At 45.8% G+C, this 22,333-nt stretch overlaps 2 protein-coding genes across 2 annotated transcripts; one reads left to right on the top strand and one right to left on the bottom strand.

Moving 5' to 3' along the window:
- Window positions 1-6,572: 6,572 nt before the first annotated feature.
- LOC136546699 (uncharacterized) lies at window positions 6,573-9,557 on the top strand. Its single transcript, XM_066538658.1, has 7 exons — window positions 6,573-6,865; window positions 6,977-7,109; window positions 7,812-7,915; window positions 8,012-8,183; window positions 8,288-8,428; window positions 8,512-8,603; window positions 8,691-9,557. The coding sequence occupies exons 1-7, from the start codon at window positions 6,756-6,758 to the stop codon at window positions 9,364-9,366; spliced, it is 1,428 nt and encodes a 475-aa protein (XP_066394755.1). The 5' UTR covers window positions 6,573-6,755; the 3' UTR covers window positions 9,367-9,557.
- Window positions 9,558-21,462: 11,905 nt separating this feature from the next.
- Window positions 21,463-22,165, bottom strand: LOC136546697 (auxin-responsive protein SAUR36-like). Its single transcript, XM_066538655.1, has one exon. The coding sequence runs from the start codon at window positions 22,073-22,075 to the stop codon at window positions 21,644-21,646; it is 432 nt and encodes a 143-aa protein (XP_066394752.1). The 5' UTR covers window positions 22,076-22,165; the 3' UTR covers window positions 21,463-21,643.
- Between the last annotated feature and the right edge of the window lie 168 nt (window positions 22,166-22,333).

Below are 22,333 nucleotides of genomic sequence, written 5' to 3'. Positions count from 1 at the left end.
CATTTCAGAAATTTTTCTTAGGCCTAAATCATGGTGCTAAATGAGCTCGTAACACTAGAGGTGTTACAACCAACCCCCTTAAAAAGAATCTTGTCTCGAGATTCGAAGCAAGAACCAAAAGAGGGGAAACATGATTACATTTCGTAGATCGGGGATTACACGACTTCAAATGCTAAACCACATGGAGATCTAGGGATACATGGTTAAGAGCAACCTGGTACAACCGAGACCTAATCTAGAAGGCGAGATAGACAAGGACAATGGAGAAACAACAAGATAACGATTATCCAAAACATGGCGTAGCACCAACAGATCCAGAAACAGGACTCCTAGAACTCAAACATTGTGAACCCTAAGACCAAACTAACCAAGGGAACTTGAACTTCTTTGGAAACAAGATCCTTTCTTCTTCTCAGATTACACCATCACCTTAGACTGATGAACCAAGCTTTACAATGGCAGCTAGATTTCGTAACTCTGCCTTGAATGCGATGGAATGGGATGAAGAAGAAGAGCAAGGACCAAGGGGATCTTATAGCGGCAAACGGAGGTGGGGAGCAACATACCAGAAGTGGAGGTGGCATGGATGGAATACATAGATGGTCATGCTATGGGGATAGACACGGCCATGGTGCGCTCCCAACACAAGCGAGAGGATGGGAAATAAAGGAGAGGAGATAAGAGGGTGCGCTCAATGAGGGAGGTGTGTGGGCGGTCGTGTCCCCAAAAGAAGAAAGAAAGGAGAAGGAAAAGGGGGGGGGGGTCTGATACGAGGGATGAGGCATGGAGTAGAGACACGACTAGATACTAGAGAAAAAGGAAAAGTGCACAGTGCACAAGGACGACGAGTGCGACACGATGCCATGACCATGTGAAAATGGACCAAACACCGATGACATTCGCAAGGCACGCAGCGAAATAACCCGGCAGACGTAGTGCGGTCAACTCACACAGGGCTTGGGACATGACGTCCACTCATGTGATTTCTCCCCATTACATACAACAAATAGCGTATTCTCAATAGATACATACATAATTCCTCTTTTGCCATAGAATCTAGATACATGATTTCTCTTCAGCCACAGTTCTCCCACCAAATCTCCTCTACTCGACAGTGGTGATTTACGAAGTCTTCGGTGTTGAGGGCTATCGCACGATAGGGCATGACAATGTTGTGCCTAGGTTTCTAGTATGAATGGAAACCAACTCTAACCGTGACTAAAAGCGGTTCTATTGTAGTAGCATATGCTTCTCTTTTATTAGTACAAAGAAAATTTGCCTTTACACTTTACACACAAGTCTAGGTGGCCGACCAGGTGGCAGGGTAGTTGTGGAAAGCCACCACCCATAGAGGACGACACTAGAGTCAATGAAGAAGTGGTCGGTGGTCAATCATTGTGGATTCCTTGGCACAAAACTATCCAATGAGGAGGAAAATGAACACAAGGTAGCGATTGGAGGGAGAAGAAACAAAAAAGAATGCCGATAACACCCAACGGGTCGCGCTATTAACAAGCGTGTGACCCTGTCTATTTCCCAATTGACGTGCCATCCACCGCCCCACCGTGGCAACCTCCTCCTTCCCCTCCCCCCTCGGGCCCATACCCATGGTCGCCTCAACCCCGACCCCACCCAACAGTCTCCTCCGCTCCGCCTCGCCACCGTCTCTCGTGTCTCCACCATCGGGACTGCCTATCCCCACTACCAGGATGTGGTAGAACCGCCTAATCCAATGCCTCCCTAGAGTGCTCATCTTCTATTAGACACTAAGCACTCAAAGAAGGACACTAAATTACCCGGTTCCATCGGGCACACCCCAAGGGAGAACCTAAAAATCCACATTTTTCCATCAGGATCATAAATGAGAGAATAAAGCTTACATCATTCTTGACTATTTCTTACATCACTTTTAATACAACATCAGAGTATAATATTTATTGTATAACAGCGGAATGTAATCATATTATCAGAGTATGAATAATTTAATTTAACAGTGAAATATAAATATGTGGTCAGAATTACAATGGAAATAAATAGCTATTAAGGGCATGATGAAGCATTGAAAAATAACTAGGACAACATATTATAAAACTTTCATTTATAAAAACATTTAGTAAGAGTTATAAATAAAAACTATGATCGCAACGTAAAGAAGTCCTTTCTGAGCCCACTAGGAGGAATCCACACATAAAGGTTAGCTTTAGCATCCTCCTGTCACCTGCAACAGGGGGAAATAAAATATTGAGTACTCAATTGTACTCAGCAAGACTTACCCGATAGGATGAAAGAAAAGACTCTAAGGATATGTAGGGCTATCTGGCTTGTGGGTTTATTGCATCTGTACGAGCATTACTAAAAGTGTGTCCTTATATTTGATTTTTATTAGCAGTGCATTAGTTCATTAACTAACCATTCTATGTAAGCACATGTGCTACTTTTAAGCAGGTGATAAGCAATCAGAGTTTCTTTTATCATCTTTTATCTTTCAGTTCTTACTATGGTGCTAGACATAAAACAAGCCATACTGGATTGCCCGGCAATTCGTGAATCAATGCCCCCAACTGGGTACCCCAAAAACATATGCCCCACTTGTACCCTAGGCACAAGCAGGACCAACCCATTACTCTCCTATCACGGGGTCTAGGTCCCCGTCCAAACTAGGACTCTAAGCCCCCGCCCCTGAGTCCTGACTCAGTGCGGTGCAAGGACCTCCTAAACCCAAAAACTACCATGACAGTCGGTCCAAAAAGAGTCGGAACCCATGACAATAGAGTAACAAGTCATTCAAGCGCCCATAAATAAGTATGTGCTTGGGATAATAAATCTGTGACTTGCCTCGAGACTTATGCAACGACTAGTCCTTAACCGACACAGACAGGGGAAAATAGTGTAACAAAGCTATGTCCCGTTGGCCACAGGACACAACCTTTTACACCCACCAAAACTCAAATCATATCCCTGTCCGGTCACCAATTTTTTCTTTCCACCATTTATATTTTCCAAGTGATAATAATACAGTAATATAATTCCTATCTCTCACGAGTGACAGTCAATCACTCGACTTCTATCGGAGTCCTATAGCATAGCAATCTACATGATCCTATCATACTAGTAAGATTCATAGGATAAATATATATCCTTATATATATATATATATATATATATATATATATATATATGCAAGTGGGTTTTCATTCAACTTCTGAAAACTTAATTCACAAATATAATTTAAAGTGTAGAAAAGTAGGGGTTATGCACCAGGGCTTGCTTAGGTAAAATATAATCAAAAGTTAGCATTTCATCTTTGTGACATGATCCTTAGCACCATCTTTTCAGCTACTCTAGTTGATACCATCGATCCACCGTCGTTGTTCCTATTATGATATGCAATGCGATGCAGAGATGATGCAATAGTTAATTAACACAACAACAACAACTCTTAAACAGAGTACATACTGCGAACTAACAAGCTAGCTCTAATGACTAACGTACTAATCTACGTATCAACATCGTCAAGAAAGGCATCATTTCCCAAATAGTATTTCCGTTATACGAACCTGTTGTTTCGTTATTTCATTCTATAGATTTAATCTTTATTTAAAATTGGGCATCATTATCTACCTAGCAAACTAATTACTTTGGAGGTATAAAAATTACAGAGAGTTGATAATAATATTAGTAATGCACTGTAAAATTTTTAGAGCTAACACTATCATCAATTTATCACGGAAATTCCTACAAGTTTACATTTTAGCAATATTAAGTATATTAAAATAATTAAAGCAACCCTAGAAATATCTTAAAACTAGGTGAACAAATTATACTAACAAATAGATCCTGATTTTAGGAACCTAACAAAATTAGTTTCACCATTTTTGGACACCTACAAAATTTTATATTGATTTTACAATTTTATTTCCTAAACTAAATTAGCAATCGCTTAGAAAGTTAAAAGGCCAGTGGCTATCAGATCGGTCCACGACCAGCGAGCTGGCCCACGCGGTTAGGGTAGGACAGCGGTGGTACTTTTGCGATGAGGTCCCCGCACTTTTCTTAAATCAATCCGCAGGACATATGCACTATTCACTTGAGTCACATAGTTTGCAATAAGAACCCCGTATTTGTTTTTATTCACCTTCCTTCCTTTCCAGTAGCAGAGCACGGTGTAGAGGAGGTCTGACCGGCGGGAAGCCCACCGGTGAGCTGCATGAGCGCCCGCGCGGGGAGGTACGCGGCTACTAGCGGCTGCCTGCCCATGGCGCGGACCGAGGTGGTCCAGCCACGAGCGCTGGCGGCCGGCTGGGGAGCCCGGTGGCTGCGGACAACGATGAGGGCGATGTGGGTCATAGCTTGGGGCGACGGCGTTCCCGAGCGACGTGCGGGCCACGACGAGGTGGGGTGCAGAGCACGCAAGGCTCAGGCGCGCCTGCACTCACGGTGGCCGGGCAACAAGAGCGGCTACAGTAGACGGGTGCCCTGCTTGACTGCGGCAGCGAGGAAGGCGCCCGAAAGGATGGCGTGGGGCAGCGTTCCAGGACACGGTGGCTATCGCGCTGGGAGGGCAGCACTGCTGCACAGAGGTGGAGCGGCTGGCCCTAAGACGGCGTCGCGGTGCTGCGGAGTAGGAGACCCAACGCGGGAGAGGGCCGGCACCAGTAGGTGCGAGACGCGGTGCGGCGGCGCGAAAGCCACGGAGGCAAGGAGGAGCAGCGCTGTGGAGTCGCCAGTCTAGCGTGGACCGGGGCAGGGCACAGCGAGCACACGCGGCCACAGCAGCGGAGGAAGAGGAGGGGTGCCGGCGCGCAAGGGAATGGGAGGAGCCACGCTGCGGGCATGGGCGCACGGGAGGGAGAGACCGAGAGAGATGGTGAGCAAGGCGAGCAGTGGCTTGCGTCCTCAAGAAGCAGAGGTAGGAGGCAGTAGCAACAACACGGAGGTGCTGACCTGCTTGTCTGGTAGAGGGAACAGTGGAGCAGAGACAAGCAGAGGCAGACAAAACAAGCAAGGTCAGAGAGCAGAGAGCACGACAAGGGCATTGATGGTGCTACAGGGTGATGCGACGAGTTGGACGGCAGCGGCGCGCTCAGGAAAGTGAGAGGACGCGACGTGGGCAGGGGCAGAACCACGTGCTCATTTACAGACGCTCCTGCGTGATGAACTTGTTCAGGATGCGGGCTCCGCTGCAATAACAAAGGCTCTTCTCCACAAACCGCGCGATGAACTTGTTCAGGATGCGGGCTTCGCTGCAATAACAAAGGCTCTTCTCCACAAACCGTGGCGACCGCAAGGACAAAGCAGGACAGGTGCCAACCGACTGAGACAAGGCATGCGAACGCACGAGACGACCGTTAGGCAAACGTGGCAAGACCAACAGAGGGAGGGGAAGCAAGCAGCCGACAAGGCCAGCAAGCTCGGTCCTATCTCATAACGCGCGCGTCGTACCGGCGAGGTAGATGAGCCGAGTGGCCAGTGGTACTCTCGTCATTATTTTTAAACCAACAACATCACGTTGACACTCCAACAAGCGTTCCAACATATTCACAATGTTCGTATCCTGCTGATGATATGATTTTTCCCTGCTTATATTTTATATTATTTTAACTTCCAAAAATTTATTTTCTAAAACAATTTTATGCATGCACAAGCATAACTAAAGCTCTAAGGTTTTATTATTTAGCAAATTTACTTTCAACAAATTTTTGGTTATAGAAATTATTTTTCATGCCTAATCAAATAAACAAGTCATTCGCTATCTATTTGCTAGGATTGTTGTCCGACATTTCTAAATATCTTTACGCACTGAGTAATTTAACTTGGACGTTTTTTTTTAGTCCACAAAACTAAGTCACACCGGATTTACATGTCACATCAAGTACGTTTTAATTCAAAAATCCGAGAACTCGTTTCGAAAATTTTACGTAGACCTAAATCACGATGCTAAATAAAATTGTAACACCTGAGGTGTTACACGGGACCGCTTCCTTTGACCTCCTTGATGAAGAAGAAGAGAGAGAGAGAGAGAGGAAGACTATTGGGCCAGCCCGGCGTAGAGGCGTCGCGCAATACAACCAGAGCGTGACGGGTGGTCACATAGATTTTGCGTTTCAAGTACGGGTACGTTGAAAGAAGAAAAAGGTAAGAATCCGTTATCCTTTTGTCTATGAAAAATGCGCGTAATTTTATCAACGCACAGCCGCACATCTATCTGGGGGCAAATTATGAATGAAGGAAAATGGAAACGGAAGCAGCGTTAGAAGTTGCCGAAATCGGCCTTTCGCCAAACCTTATCAGGCCCAATAAAGATCTAACTCTGTTGGGCTGGCACGTGGGCCAAGTTCGGCGTGCTTGATCCTTTCCTCGCCCCAACGGGAAACTCTCCGGGCCCCACCACCACACCCACCGGGCCCTCCCTTCGGGACTCCCACTTGCCGTTGCCGACATGTGGGGCGCACAACGAGCGGCACAGGAGCGGGCAACGCGGGGCGCGCACCACCCAGTCTCTCTCTGCCATCTCGGGCCCGCCAAGACACTGCCTTTTTACGCCTCCCTGTACGGGCCGTCGCCTCGTCGAGGAGCATCTCTGCTCTGCAGCGGCAGCCGTCCAAGTCAAAGGTGACCGTTGGGCTGGGCAGGGCAGCGCGGAACCGGGCGGCACGAGAACGAGAGGCAACAAAACCCTTGTCAGTCTCCCGAGCCCAAGGCCTCGCGCACCCACGCCACCGGCACCGCACCCCACCCCACCCACTTCGGCGGCGATGATGATGGCCACGGGCGAGTCCAAGTCCCCGGCTCGCGCGCTGCGGCGGCTGGCCGGCGCCGCGGTCGCCGCCGTGCTTCTCCGCCGCTCCTTCAGCGCCTCCAAGTGGTACGCCGTCCACGCCTTCCTCCGCGCTGTTTTTCCTTTTCTGCCCCACTTTCTTTCTTCCTTCGAGGCGATGGGGGTTGGGAATGAATTGGATTCGTGTTGCTGTGGCAGCAAGACTGAGGCGCGGATGGCGACGGCGCGGATGAAGCTGCTGCGGAACCGGAGGGAGGCGCAGGTGCGCCAGATGCGCCGCGACATCGCCGTGCTCCTCCGCGACAAACAGGAGGACACCGCACGCATCAGGGTAAGCAATCGGCATCATCAGCTTCTGCTTCTGTTAGCCTTTTGTGCATAGAGATTGGTTCGTCGGAGGAACTGGGTTGCTGCTGCCGTTTAGACCGAGTCAGGATTGCCGGTTTTGTCTCCGGCTGAGTGGTGGAGCTCACTAATTGGGAGCGGTGCGTTCTTCGTCTCTGGTCTTGCGGAGGATTTTCGGAGCAGCGAGCCAGGGATAACAAGAAATGGGGGATGTTGGAGAACTTTCTGTATAAGTTAGCAGTTGATTAATTCCCTTACGTCAGTTATGGGTACACAGTCAGAATTGGAGAACTTTGATTGTATATAAGAGATTTACTGCCTTAAACAATCAGAATTGGAAACTTTCATTGTAAGAGATTTAACTGTCTTAAACATGATGTTTCTTTCTTTAATTAATGGAGTTAATAGGATTGACGTAAGGAAACTCATTAATTATGTTTAGTGATTTTTCTTAAAAGTGCCATATGTAGGACAAATCCTTCTTTGACTTCTCCCTCAGATCAGCATTGGCCACACCTGTGAGGTTCAACCCTTATGTCATTTGTGAGGCAAATTAAGTCTCTAAACCTTGTTAAAATGCATGATGTTCTTCTTAAGATATCTTGTGCACCATATTTTCTTCTGGAGTATGGCAGAAATGGAACAATTCTGAAAATTTCTTTAACATATGGATTTGGCAATTCTGCAGGTTGAACACGTAATTAGGGAACAGAACTTTATGGCAGCCAATGAGATCATTGAGCTCTTCTGTGAGCTGATTGTTACACGCCTTCCCATCATCGCAAAACAGAAGTTTGTCTTTCACTACCATCACTTAGCTTCCTAAAATTATTTGTTCTCATAAATAGGGAAAAGAAGGTCCTAATCTTGTGCCAACCTTTTATTCAGGGAATGTCCAGCAGACTTGAAAGAAGGTATCTGCAGTTTGATATTTGCAGCTCCAAGGTGCTCTGAGCTCCCTGAACTTGGTCGCATGCGTGACATTTTTGAAAAGAAGTATGGCAAAGATTTCGTTTCTGCTGCAGTTGACTTGCGCCCAGATGCTGCTGTTAACAACCTTGTAAGCATGGATGATTCTTCAACGCAAATTCGACCAATTAACTGAACTGTATATATTGCTTATGTCTGTTCTTCTCCACTCTGAACTCGTTCCCCCTTTTGAAGCTGATTGAGAAGCTATCGGTTAAGAAGCCTTCTGGGCAAATTAAGCTGAAAGTTCTCAAGGATATAGCAAAAGAGCATCAGATTGATTGGGATACCACTGAGAGTGAGCAGGAGCTTCTGAAACCTCCTGAAGAGTTGATTGTATGTGCTACTGAACCTCTCTTGTGCATACTTTTACCTTACATGCCTTATATCTTGAGTTAATATGTTTGATTTCTTTGTAGAAAGGGCCAAGTACATTTGTTGAAGCTTCCAATATGCCTGTTAAGACTATTCTGACACCACAGATTGTGCAACCAAATCCAGTTAACTTCAGGTTCTGGTTCTTCTAATCATGTAACCATATAAATGATGTAGATTTGCAGTGGCATAGGTTCCTGATGCCTTCTAATTCTGTCTGCAGCTCTAGGTATTCGGATGATGAATATGATGACAGGGGCACTATGCAATTCAAAGATGCAGCTTCAGCTGCTCGAGCAGCTGCAGAGTCTGCTGAGAGAGCAGCATCTGCTGCGAAGGCTGCAGCTGATTTTGCCAATAAGAACAACCATCCATTTGATGAAGACGAGGATTGGAAAGTTTCAAGCCATGAATTCACAGGCAAGCGACAGTCAATGAGCAACTCTAGCAGATCCTCCAGGAAAGAAGATGCAGATGCCTTTGATGAAGTAAAACCCCATGGAGGGAGAGCATCCAGCACAGGAAGCTTCAGTGGAAAGAATCATGTAGAAGATGACAAAGACAGGTACCCTGCAGATTTGGACTCTAGGAAGACATGGAGAAGGAACGGCCGTGCTGCTCGGAAGGTGCACTCAGAGATAAATTTTGATGATTCTGAGGGACTCTGTTCAGAATCCGAGGATGAAATTGATGTGGAGATTCAGTCTGTGGAAAGGCCATTACCTCCTACGAGAGAGCCTTTTTCAGAAAACCGTCACTCAGAAGACGAAGAACCTGATCAAGATTTCCCTGAACTGCCAAAGGCAAACCTTCATTCTCGTGTTCATCCAAATATGCCTCTTGACTATGAAACTCTCACTGCACGCTTTGAGGCGCTCAAGTCCGGCAAGCTTCCGTAGTGCATGAAAAAAAGCAGCCTTGCCATGTTACAATTGCTTCTTGCTGCTTCTGTATAATATCACATATTATAGTAGGTACAGTGTCTACTGATTTGATTTTGGCTGAGCCTAAGGATTTGTCGATTCAAACTGTTGCTGCATTTGAATTGTTCGGGTATATAAAGATTGGTTGAAATGATAATTTGAACTGTTTCTGCGATCTGCTCTGGTCTAGCAGGCTTGTTGCGTCTGAAGAAACACCTCATGTTATGGAGCCTCATTAAACAGTCCATATACATTGCTTGCGGTGCAAAGACCATACGATTTTGACCCATTTCAGAGAGCTACTTGACTGATGGTTCAGATTACTCCGGAGTAATAGTATAAAACACCTCAGGACTGAAACAATGAAGCGAACTCATCACCAATTAGGCAATTACTTCACAGTCCTCCATGGCCTCTAGTCCTCCACCTAGCCTACCGCCCCTAGCGCCCTTCGTTTCAGTTCTGCATAGCAGCAGCAGTTGAATAGTGATATCGCTATAAAGTATTCTCAAACAAATGAGCTGCTTAAACACTTAACGATGAGCTAGATCGCAAGTTTTTTTTTTCTTCGATGGAGCGAGTAGGTGATATCAAGGATAAATCTGGGAGCGAGTCGCTTATTTTCAAAACCATGCTTCTGCTTCGAACCGTACCACAAGGGCGAGCGGCGGCGGCGGCGGCGGTAGAACAAGCCATTCGGAGTAGAGGTGCGGGCGCAGGCGGAGCCCGCAGGTCGTGGTGGATAGCCGCAAGGAGCTCGCCGTGTACTAGGCTAAGCGCAAGCGCTTCAGGTGCACCCTCTCTCGTTAATGTACTTCATCCTCCTCGTTGGCATCGCGGGTTATTCATCCGCTTGCATCTCCAAGAGCACGGCCTTTATTACGTCCCCTCTCCGCCCAGAGAGGAGAAGATGCCCGTCTGGAGTTCGGTGAAATGTGTAAACTCTAGACGGTGTGTGAGATAGCAAACTGATACTAACATCGCGGGTGATTCTGTTTGTTTGGGAATGTTTGACGCATCCATCTTAGAGCACTTGTGATGTTAACAACTATAGCGATCTGTCTAGCCGCCTTTTGACCGCTTAGGGCTTGTTTGGTTCTAAGCCTGGGCTCCAATTGCCTGGATAGACAGCTGCCTGGTCCTTGCCTGTGTACCATTTGGTTGCAGCCTGAAACCTTGCCTGCTCCAGACAACAGATTCCCCAACCAGGCAGACGATATCCGGCGCCTGGGTCGAGCACACTTGCCTGGGCTAACAGAAGTACGTGTGGCCTGCTAATCACATGGTTTCATCGTCTTTTTTTTCCTTAATCAAGGCATGGTTTTGCGGACTCGACAAACTAGCAAAACAATTATTTCCTTCAATCTCTCGTGCTCCCTCTAATTAATATAGAAAACATAATTATTGTAAATAATATTACGAGCTTAGGAAAAGACTAATACAAATAGTTTATCTTGATACGAATAATACAAATGATATTACGTATGTTTTAAAGATGGTATTATATCTTTATTAGTCTATCCAGGCACAGGCTTCCAACCAAACGGACCTTCTTCAGACTTACCTGGCCAGGCAAAAATCAACAACTTTCCAGACAACTCTCAGGCAACACTTTTTGTCATGCAAGTCCTCCTGGTCTCCAACCAAACAGGCCCATGCAGCCCTGAGTCACTTTTGCCTGGAAAATCTGTTGCCTGTAATCTGCCCGGAAGGTATTTGGTTGAAGCCCTCGGCAGCAGCTTGGGCCAGGCAGATGCTTCTTCCCCCGGCAACCTAAAATCGACTGCCTGGCTGCTGCTTGCAGTTGCCTGGACTTTAATCACCGTGAAAACTCTCCAGGGGCCCACAATTCTCTTTTCCAGGCAGTAGCTTCAACCAAACAGTCACCCATGCGGTTGCCTAGCTAGGCAAAATCGAATCGATTTGCAGGCAACATAAAATGATTCAGGGCTGCAACCAAACAAGCCCTAAATCAACAATCTGGTTTCTATCTTTACGGCTCTGTTCGCTTCTCTTATAATCCGTACTTTTCAACTTGTTTTTTCAGCCGGAACAGTGTTTTCCTCTCGCAACAAATTAGCCAGAACAGTTTTTCTGCTTGATGTGCATGTTGCTTAAATTTGGAGTTGGAGTTTGGGATGATTAATCCATTTTCTTCTAAAGGGACCAGCTTATAGTCTCTATAGACCCATCAGGCAACAGCTAGTAGTAGACTAGTAGCTTTTGCTTCTCTTTCTTCTCTAATCCACCCTAGTGTTGTGATTTAGTTGATTTTTTTTTGTGTGATTTAGCATTGGCCAGGTGGTTTAAGAAATTTATTTCAAACCCAGCACACACTTGTACACATGAGCAGCACTTGGATTGACAAATTTATGAAGTACATATACTAAAATTCCCCTTTTCAGTAACACTAAGATGTTGATTGAGATCTTTTTTTAGTTACATTTGTGAAATATTATCTTGTGGGTTGATATGATACCAGCATGGCAGCATCAAGATATCGCCAACAAGCGCGTTCGAGAAAAGATATTGCCATCAAATTTTTAGAACCAGTGAATTACAGTACAGGTAATGATCAGTTCTTATTGTGATTATATTACATATTACCGTGTCAGATTGGCCTTTTCTTGTTCTCTTGGCCTTTTGTGGTTTATACAGATTTTTTTCTTGATCAACAAAACTAGGATTCACAGAGAGTTTCAGATAATGCTGCATTCCTAATTGGGGTATTTGTTTCCACGAGACAACAGTATAATGGTATTTCCTGAAGGAAAGAGTGTTGCATCTTCCATGGTATATACATGGTAACATTTCTGCATCTGTCACATGTGGAGGTAATCAATCAATAGTACTACAACATTCTTCACATTTTCCTCTCAATTCTGACAAGTGTTGCATTGTTTCCATTGTGATGCTTATAAAAAAAATGTCAAGCTCCACGCTTGTAGAAACCAGTAGCGTCGTGACACTTATATTGTCTCTAGAAAATTTATGATGCCACAAAGGTTGGATTTATTCTTGATACCTGAAGAATTATAAGTGATTCCATCCATATTTCTGATGCCAGATGCTCAAACATGAGAACTTACAGTTTGATCTTAGTGAGTAATGTCTTTCAACCCTGTGCTGGCTCGCCCCCCCCCCCCCCCCCCCCCCCCCCCCCCCGAGTCTTCTGTACCATCTCAGTGGTGGTCTAACTTTTGACTGGCCCAAGCTTAAGTTTTAGATAGCCCAATCTGAACATATGCTGAAATGCATGTAGCCTATGGGGCCTCTGTTGTGTGTTAGAGCTATTCCAGGATATACTTGCTTGAAGTATGAAGTATTTGCTCATTTTGCCTCTACTTCTATTACCATGCAAATTTCTGTGGTAAGGCTCGCTGGGTCTCCATACAATTTTTTCTACAAAGCAGATCCATCGACCTATTCAAGTTTCCTGGTTTGCTGCTGTTTTATACAGGCTATCTGACAATGAAGATCAGTAAACTCCTAAGTAAAAAAATACAGTCCAAGAGATATGGACATGGAGATGAAGGAAGTTACAAGTACAGGACACGCAGAACACATGCCATTTTGCAGCGATAGGCAAATAACCCACAACAGGTCACAGTAACACGCGCGCGCGCACACGCACACGCACACACACATGTACACAGTGGATTTGGTGGCTGGAATGTCTTAATATTTTCTGGTTTTCTCTTCTACATACATAGGCAGCCATGAGCTACAATTTGGGCTGGGCATATTTCCTATTAAATGTGCTGACAACGACTACTGTTTATTGGCTATTACTCCTATTACTTGATTCTCAAATTTAACTAGTAAAGACTATGAACCTAGACACTACATGCACATATACACACAGGATTATTCCTAACCTGCAGCTCCTGAATCTTGAATTCTTGATTGCCTTTGAGTTTTTAAGTTACATCATTGGTCTTTCTCTGCATCTCAACTCTGCTGTTCATTTCACAATTGGCTGGCATTCAGTAAAGAGGCCGAACTGGAGGCACAGTTTCAAGATTCGGTTGAGTTGGTGTACTGCATGGCAGTTGCGCATGGCTTATGCGTTGGAATTTTTTTTTTTAATTTTAACACTTTTTGAAACTAATTTTAAATCTAACATGGTCGTTTTTTTAAAAAAAACTAACACTTTTGGCCGCACCTATTTCCCTGGGCGTGGCCAAATGCCCGTGTCACGCCATGCATGGTGGCGCGGCAGAGGGCAGACGTGGCGGTGACCGGAATCGCTGATCGCTGACGGGGCAGGGCCTGCCGCGCCACCGATCGTGGCGCGGCACTGCCGCGCCCTGATCCGTGGCGCGGTAGAGCCAAATAAAACCCCTGCGGCGTCCCGCGTCCGTCAGTGGCCGAGCAGCCGCCGTTGCCCGAGCAGCGCAGCAAGGCCGCCTGGCCGCCGCGCCTACGTCCGGCCGTGCCAGCCCGCCGCCGAACACGTCGGCCGCCGCGGCCGCGTCCGCCCGCGCCAGCCAGCCCGCCGCCGAGCACGGCACGACCTCCGCGCCCGCACGCCGGCGCGCCACCCCCTCCAGCCACGCACGACGGCTGCCCGCCGAGGCCTGCGCCCGCGCCTCCCGGCCCGGTCTAGCGCGCTGCAGCGAGGTACTCCCCTAATATAGTTAGTATAGTTAATAAAGTTATTAAAATTATTAAAGTATAGTTAGTATAGTTAGTAAAGTTAGTTAGTTTAGTTAGTATAGGTAATATAGTAAGTTAGTATAGGTAGTAAAGTTAGGTAGTTGAGTTAGTACAGTTATTGAGTCTAGTTATACATTGAATTTAGTCTAATTAGTTGTTGTAGTTAGCCTTGTATAGATGTTAATATTAGATTAGTTAGTATAGTTATAGTTAGAATATGTATTAGTATTACTATGGAGATTACGTACGTCGATTTCGACGACTTGATGAAGTTTCTTAAAATGCTTTTGCAGATGGATTGTTGTGTTAGAGTTTTGTTGGGAGGAAGTGTTAGGAGAGAAGATGGTATGTTTGAGGATATGGATGAAGAATTGGAATGGTTTGATGAACCTCCTAGCTTCAACGACCTTTGTGTCCGTTTGAATACAAAGTTTGGCGGTGATTTCACACTGAAGGGGAGGTTGGATACTGAAAAGACTAGGGCACACTATGTCCTTATGCCCTGCGCGACTCTGCTCACTGGTATCGCTACACTAGGGTTCTCCAAGGTTCCAATGTGCCCATGGCTGAGGTGATGGTGGAGAATGGGTATAGGATGCAGGGTGTTCAGGTCGGCCCGTCCATTGATGATTTTGGAGGCAATGACCAAGAATTAGGGGTCGAAGGGGAAGCAACTCAGGATAATATGGATTTGGACGGTCAGTTGACGCAGGAGCAGTTTCATTCGACTGCAGTAGGTTGTATAAGTAATGACTTCGATGTGAATGATTTCGAACGGGAAGAGGAGCAGGAGGAGGAGGACAAGATCGGTGATGTAGTTAGCAGTGATTCTGATGATTCTGATGATAACCAAGGAGGTATAGATGCTATGCCAACACCGGCTGATGCCATGCCAGTACCGGTTCATACTATACCAGTACCAGTACCAACTAAGGTTTTGCATGGTGTCCAGGCTTAGGGTAGACTAGTCACAGATTTGGCTGCAGATGATACCCCCTATGATTCATGGGCTAGAATTAGCGAAGCGCAACAGTATGTTCCACCACCACCTTATATAGCGACTGAGCTTGAGCAACTAAGGTCTAAGAACATACCTTTCAGGGACGTTCCGAACTATAGGGATGTCAGCATAACGGATATGGCAGTTTGTGACACCGGTCTCTAGATGTGTAGGAATTCATTGTACAACCATGAGAAAGAAACCCTTAGGAAGGGGATGATATTCAACACAATGTCAGAGATAAAACTCTTCCTTCAGGACTATGCTGTGTACCACCATAGGCCGTACACCATCACTCATTCGAACCAGAAGTTGAGGTACCATATGATATGCAAAAACGGTTGTATGTGGAGGTTAAATGCACGAAAGAGACAGAGTGATGGTAAGTGGAGGATAACTAAAGTTGTCGAGCCCCACACTTGCCTAGACAATAGGGGAAAGAAAAATCATCAGCAGTTCACTGCACGTTACCTTGCCCGTCGTATATTGGGGCTCGTTGATGACAATAACGACATCTCAGTGCCTTCTTTACAACAGTCCATATCTGGATTCGTTAAGTACAACGTGACATACGGAAAGGCTTAGCGTGCTAAGCAAATTGCTCTGGCGATTCGATGGGGTACTTGGGAGGAAGCGTACAACAGGGTGCCCCACATCTTATGTGCAATGCATTACTATAACCCTGACTTGAAATGGTTTGTGGATACCGGAGGGATGTTTTTTTGGGACCCATTGAGGCATGTCATCTATCGTGTGTTCTGGTCGTTCGTGCAAACGGAACATGCATTCTAGTTTTGTCGGCTAGTTGTACTTGTTGATGGCACTTTCCTAACAAGAAAGTAAAGGGACATCTTGATGATGGCTGCTGCTGTTGATCCTAAGGACCAGATAGTACCTATGGCTTTTGCTTTGGTAGAGGGAGAGAACAATGAATCGTGGTCATGGTTCATGCGGCTTCTACATGTGCAAGTGCTTGGCCCAACTTGCACTATATGTTTGATCTCGGACCATCACGTAGGGCTTCTTAATGTTGCAGCTGAGCATATAGATGGGTTCCCGCCTCTAGTACATAGATGGTGCATGAGACACTTTGCCGCTAATTTCTGGCAGCGTCAGTGGAAGCAGGGGGTATGTGACAAGGTAAAGGCTCTATGTTGTGTACGTACAGAGCACCAGTTCAAGGAGACAAATAGAGAACTAGACAAGATGGTAAATATAGCGAGAAAGGCTTGGTTAGAGGCGTAGATGGAACATAAGGCTCAGTGGGCATTAGCATATGACGAGGGAGGTTTTAGGTATGGCATCATGACCACTAACTCCTCAGAGTCCTTCAACCGTGTATTCACCGAAGTTCAATCGTTGCCTGTGTCTGGAATTGCTGAGTTCTCCTTTCATAAGTGCAACGAATATTTTGTGAAGAGGTGAGAACTTGCACAGAGGAATATAGCTGAGCAGGGGCGTTTTGAAAAGGCTGAAGCTGAACATTTGAAGGTGGCCGAGGAATTGGCCAAGCAGCACACCGCCGAGCCGTATAGACCCCGCCGCTATATCTTTAGTGTACGGGGCAAGGGTGGCACAAGCTTGGGTGACGAACGTTATGGTGGACGAAACTACCGAGTTGATCTTGAAAAGGTAGAGTGTAGTTGCAACGTCCCCCAGATCATGCATGCCCCTTGCTCTCATATGATCACGGCTCGCAGGGTTCGTGGATACAACTATGAGGATCTGCCATATATGTCATCCTTGTATCTCCGTTCGAACACCGTTAGTATCTGGGAGATGAGCTTCGAGCCATACCTTGACCCGACACAGCAGCCACCTTATAATGGTTATGACTACGTGCTGCATCCAGATCTAATGAAGGTAGGGAAGGGTAGAAGGAAGAAGAAGTGACTCAAGGGGGACATGGATGCTATAAGAGGGTACGACAAAGACATGTAAGGCGGAGGAGACTTCAACGAGACCCGTGGCAGGAATCTTTCCTCTGTTTGCAAACAATCTGGTCATAAGGCTAGCCAGCATAGAAGACGAGGGCATCAGGTGATTTCATATTGTGTTCGTATTGCATAACAAGTAGTTCAAATTTTGCAATGCTACATAATGTTAATCTGAATATTGTTAATTTGAATACTCTAACCCTTTGTTTATCAATTTGTAACAGGATGGCCCCTCCCACGCCGCACTAGCTATACCCCCTTCTTGAGGTGGAGTACGACGACCCCATTCTTCCACTGGACGACGAGGTTTTCAAGAGACGTTCGAGGAATACTTACATTCCTGAGACTTAGTTCATTACGTCGAACTTATGTCGAACGAATATTGTCGTCGAAAACTTGCAAACTCATAAACCAATGAAAATGTTATGTGGCAACTTGTCGTCCATTTATTTGCTTCATATTCGTTTCAACTTGCGCACGGTCATGGCAGCACTTGTAGTTTTGTACAGCACCGACAACACCTTAATTGAAGCTGGATGTTGTCTGTCCGCGTCACTGCCACGCCGTGGTCTATGGCGCGTCACTGACGCTCCATGGACTCTAGCACGGCAAAACCTGGGCTATGGCACGGCCAAACCAGTGGGCTATGGCGCTGTATTCGAGATAATTTCACCCGATTACGTTCGTTTTAGAAATTTTGAATGCATGATACAAACAGATGTGATCACTTAAGATCGATCATGGGTAATCCGAGTACATGATACATGGGTACAATACATCGGTAGTTCAAATGGAATATAAGACAACATAATGGAATTTCTACTACATAGCTACATTGATCATTAATAAAGCATGAAACTAATAGGCGGCGCAATAAAAAACCCTCAGTCAGAAACATATTGAGTAAGCAACTTGTCGTCCGAGTACCAATCCTTAACCATAACCCTGTTGCTGTGGCTAGGCTCACCTGTATTGCCCTGATCTGCCTTTCGCCTGTAGTAAGCGGCCTCTGCTTTATCTGCGGCCTGAGTGAAGAACGCGTCGTCATCCTCCTCCGCCTGCAAGCCTGTCTCTGCTAGAGCGATGAACTCGCTTAGTCTGCCAGTGTCGTCCTTAGCCTCCTTCGCCTGTAAGTAAGGATGAAAACGGAACGGAAATATCCCGAACCGAACCGCATCGTTTTTTTATATTTAATCCGATCGAATCCGTATTTTCTTGTCCGACTTTACCGTTTTCGCTTTCGCATTTCAGATGTTTCGTATTTCAAATGTAAAAGTAGAAAACGGTTTAGACATTTTTCCGACCGTTTTCTACTTTTCTACTTTTAATTTGAAATATTCCGAATTGAAAATTCGGTTTAAACCGAATTTGGCCAACTGCACAGGTCATATAACCCAATTACAGGTTGTTCACCACGCAGCTGTGTTCTTTCTACTGGTGGCCAGCTGCCCTCTCTTATAGACGGCGCTCAGCCTCGTCTCTCTTCACCTCATGAGATGGTGCTAAATGTCAGGAAACCGGCAGCATCTACACGAAAGCCCACCTGGGCCATAGCCCATCAAGCTCATCGGTTTAACCCCCACCTGCAAAGTCAATCATTTGATAGTTTTTGCATCAGCCGAATAAATCTTTGTTACTCAAAAGAAAAATCTGAATAAATCTTTAAAATAAAATACTACATCTATTCTAAAAAGATTAATAAAATTATTCTGACTCAGTTCGAGTTCATGTTTCTATAATATGCACTTGTTAATTATTATATGCACTTGAACTTGATCATATATGCACTTAGTCATGCACTTGGTCTATGGGTCGGTATTCCGTATTGAGTTTTCGTATACCGACCGTGTTCGATATAATTCCGCTCGAATTGTTTCGTTTTCGAAATTCTCGATATTCCGTAAGTTCGTGTTCGTTTTCGTGTTCGGTTTGTCCGCTTTCGTTTTCGTTTTCATATTCAAATGTAAAAGTAGAAAACGGTTGAGGAGTTCTCCGTTCGATTCCGTCCGTTTTCATCCTTACCTGTAAGCCCGCCTCTGCTAGAGCGATGAGCTCGCTCAGTCTACCAGTGTCGTCTTCAACCTCATTCGCCTGCAAGCCCGCCTCTGCTAGAGCGATGAGCTCGCTGAGTCTGGCAGTGTCGTCCTCATCCTCGTCCCCCTCATCAGATAACACAATCGGTGATTCAATGGTGCGACCAACTCGCTTTCTGTGCTCATCTAATTATTTTTCCTCATACCTTGCACGAGCCATCTCTGTAACATGGTCCTCACTGCATCCAATCCCTTCATGTATAAAATGCAATCAATTAGCAGCGCGACTATATTACATTTAAAATCAAACAACGAAAAAAGGCTTCCAAACACTCACTGGCACATAATGAAACAACATGCTCGTTCAAGGCCTGCATCTGTACTCTTGTCTCATCCCTTGCCTCCTTCCTTGCCCTCTCCTCCTCTAATGTCATCCGTCACTCCAATCCCTATTTGACAAGTCCAACGTCGATCAGGTTACAAATACCGCGCTGTCTAGCAAACTCACGCATTTTGTCTTTGTGATGTTTAACGAAAAGGTTGACGTAGTCAGGTCCATATCCCCTCTTTCGTGCAATTACTTGCTTCCCCTTCAGTTCATCCAAGAATTTAGCTTGACCATCATAATATTCCCACCTGTATTTCCTAGTGCTCTGTTCAAACAATAAATTATATCATATATGTCTTAGCAAAAGAAACAAAATACGATTTCATGGTTACTACAAAAATAACCAACCTCATCATAGTCAATTATATAGCCGCAATAATGGCTTATTCCAAGCTTCGAAGGGACTAGATCGTAGTTGGATTTAACACCACATTCGCACTTGACTGACGGTGCTTTGTAAATTAACCTTTCTTTCTTCTTTTGCTTTGCTTTTGGAGGTTCTTCGGGCCATTTGTTCTTAGGACAATACAACCATTCCTTGAAACGACACTTCTCCATTGAATACACCTAAATATCTTGACATTAGTACATGACACATATAGCTCAATATTTCAACACATATACTTTGCACTTACTTCATGCTTGTTTGGACATACAAACTCTAACGTATTGTCAGAGTTTATCATGGCTCGGTCTCCGCAATGGCATAAAGGAGGTTCCTCGAGTCGTCTAACTGCGGCTAAGTACTTCTCCTTAGTTGTCATTGGAGGGGGCTTAGAGGGAGGTGGAACCCACCACTCGAAGTGCTCTCGTGGATGTCGCCCTCTTCACCAATCGTCGAAAAGGAGATACCCGGAGTCAAACTTGTCTGCATCGTCGATCCACTAAAAGAAAAAGCACCTCTCATGGGCCTACACAACAAAATTCCAACAAAATATTAGTAACCTAGTAATACAAATGAAGAAAAAAACATATGGAAAAAATTACTTACATTAAAACGACTCCATGTGTAAAAGCAATGAGCCGTTGTGTCCGGATGTCTCGATTGAAACATGTCGGTCGGACGACCATAGTCACAGTTAGGGACAGAAAGTTCAGGAGGGACGGGGGCACTTTGCTAGACTCGTCAGGGTATAATTCTCTAGGACGACCCCGTTTTCACCATAATTGCTCCCGAAACATGTCTTCCATCTAATAAAACGATTAAAATTAAACATCAGTCAAAACAACATAAATTAATGTAAAATATAATCATTTGCAATGCAACTAAAATAATATAACCGACAATTATAGCAATAAAAAAATACATAGTAAATATACTTCTAACTAAATAATTAACCTTAACATTGACAAAATCAAACCAATATCTTCCTTCAAACCGTAGACCATAGTTCCCAAACATAATTTTCCTCCTAACATTAACTCACATTCATAATATCCTATCCACCATTCAAACGAAAATAAAATGTGCGTCATACCTTGAACGAGGATGAGGAGAGAGGGAGGTGGTCGGGGAATGGATGGGAAGGGAGGGAGGCGGCAATGGAGGGTCGGGCGGGGGGGGGGGGGGGGGGGCTGCCGACGTTCGTGGCGTGGCGGCCGGCGTGCTCGGCGGCAGGCTGGCGTGGGCGCGGCGGCTAGGCGGCCTTGCTGCTCTGGCAGCGGGACTGGCCGCGGGGGTTTTATTCGGCTCTGCCGCGCCACGGATCAGGGCGCGGCACTGCCGCGCCAAGATCGGTGGCGCGGCAGAGCCCTGCCACGTCACCGATCACGATTCCGGTCGTCGCCACGTCAGCCCGCTGCCGCGACACCATACATGGCGCGGCACATGCATTAGACGCGGCCAAAAGTGTTAGTTAAAAAAACCGACAATGTTAGATTTAAAATTAGTTTCCAAAAAGTGTTAAAATTAAAAAAAAAATCTTTGCGTTGTGCACTTGTGCCACATGAAGCAACATCTCAGATTCTATTTTGAACGAACGACCTCTCAGATTTGTAGCCATGGTTCTGCAGAAGAAACTTTGTTACCAAGTAATGTAAGTCCTCATAATTTCCATAAACCAATTATCTCTGACACTGCAGCGAAGCATAGGTTCAGAACAAGAATCATGTCTCTTTATTTTCTTGTACTTATAACACCTTACATGATCAGTTGCTGGATCACAAGACTCTGAATAACACTTATCTAGTTAATATCTTTGCTCTACTAGTACCACCTACACTACACTGAACAGCACTAAACAGCAATCTGCTGGCTGGGTTCTACACACGGCGCCACACGGCTGGCATAGTGGCACGACGTCGCCATGGTGGTAAGGAAAGCCTGCTCTAGCTCGGCAGAGGCGCCTCTCCTGAGCAAACACATGGCGTACTCCATGACCGCCGCGTCGCAGGGGAGCGTGATCCTGCCGTCGCTGCCTGTGAAGCCGAACTCTTCCTGTGACATTTGCAGAAGCTCCCCGAAGACCGTGGTGCTAAGGCACGCCAGCGGCACCTCGAACCGCGCCCCGTCGGCCGTGTACACCGTGCAGTGGCCCTTGCTCGCCACGGAGCTGCAGCACTCGTCGGCTTCCTTTGCTGCCGCCCCCAAGGTGAGGCGCTTCCTCGCTTGTGCAGCCATCCTCTGCCACTTCTTGGCCAGATGAGCAATCCTCTTGGCGCTGATCATGGTTGTTTGTTGGCTTTTTTTTCTTCTTCTTTCTGGATGGAAGCTGGAGAGCTGAGACTTCAGTTTGCTACTTTGCTCTGTTTTGTTTTGCTTGTGAAGCTGCAAGTGATGATGTTCAGAGGCCACCTGACTCTGAATATATAGCTCACTCGACTGCTGGAGCGAAATGGTTGGGCAAGGGACAAGGCCATGAGCACGGTGAGTGCGATGTTGCAAGATGCGTCTGCGAGCACGATTTGGATGAGATTCTGATGGGGC

The sequence above is a fragment of the Miscanthus floridulus genome, chromosome 3, assembly GCF_019320115.1.
Source record: "Miscanthus floridulus cultivar M001 chromosome 3, ASM1932011v1, whole genome shotgun sequence".
NCBI classification, from domain to species: domain Eukaryota; kingdom Viridiplantae; phylum Streptophyta; class Magnoliopsida; order Poales; family Poaceae; genus Miscanthus; species Miscanthus floridulus.
Note: the sequence above shows the minus strand (reverse complement) of the source record. Positions and strands in the feature narration are given on the sequence as shown.

Coding starts and splice junctions, on each gene's coding strand:
- LOC136546699 (XM_066538658.1), top strand. CDS start 6,756: ATGATGATGGCCACGGGCGAGTCCAAGTCCCCGGCTCGCGCGCTGCGG. Junction 6,866..6,976: donor TCCTTCAGCGCCTCCAAGTG/GTACGCCGTCCA, acceptor TTGCTGTGGCAG/CAAGACTGAGGCGCGGATGG. Junction 8,184..8,287: donor ATGCTGCTGTTAACAACCTT/GTAAGCATGGAT, acceptor CCCCTTTTGAAG/CTGATTGAGAAGCTATCGGT.
- LOC136546697 (XM_066538655.1), bottom strand. CDS start 22,075: ATGATCAGCGCCAAGAGGATTGCTCATCTGGCCAAGAAGTGGCAGAGG.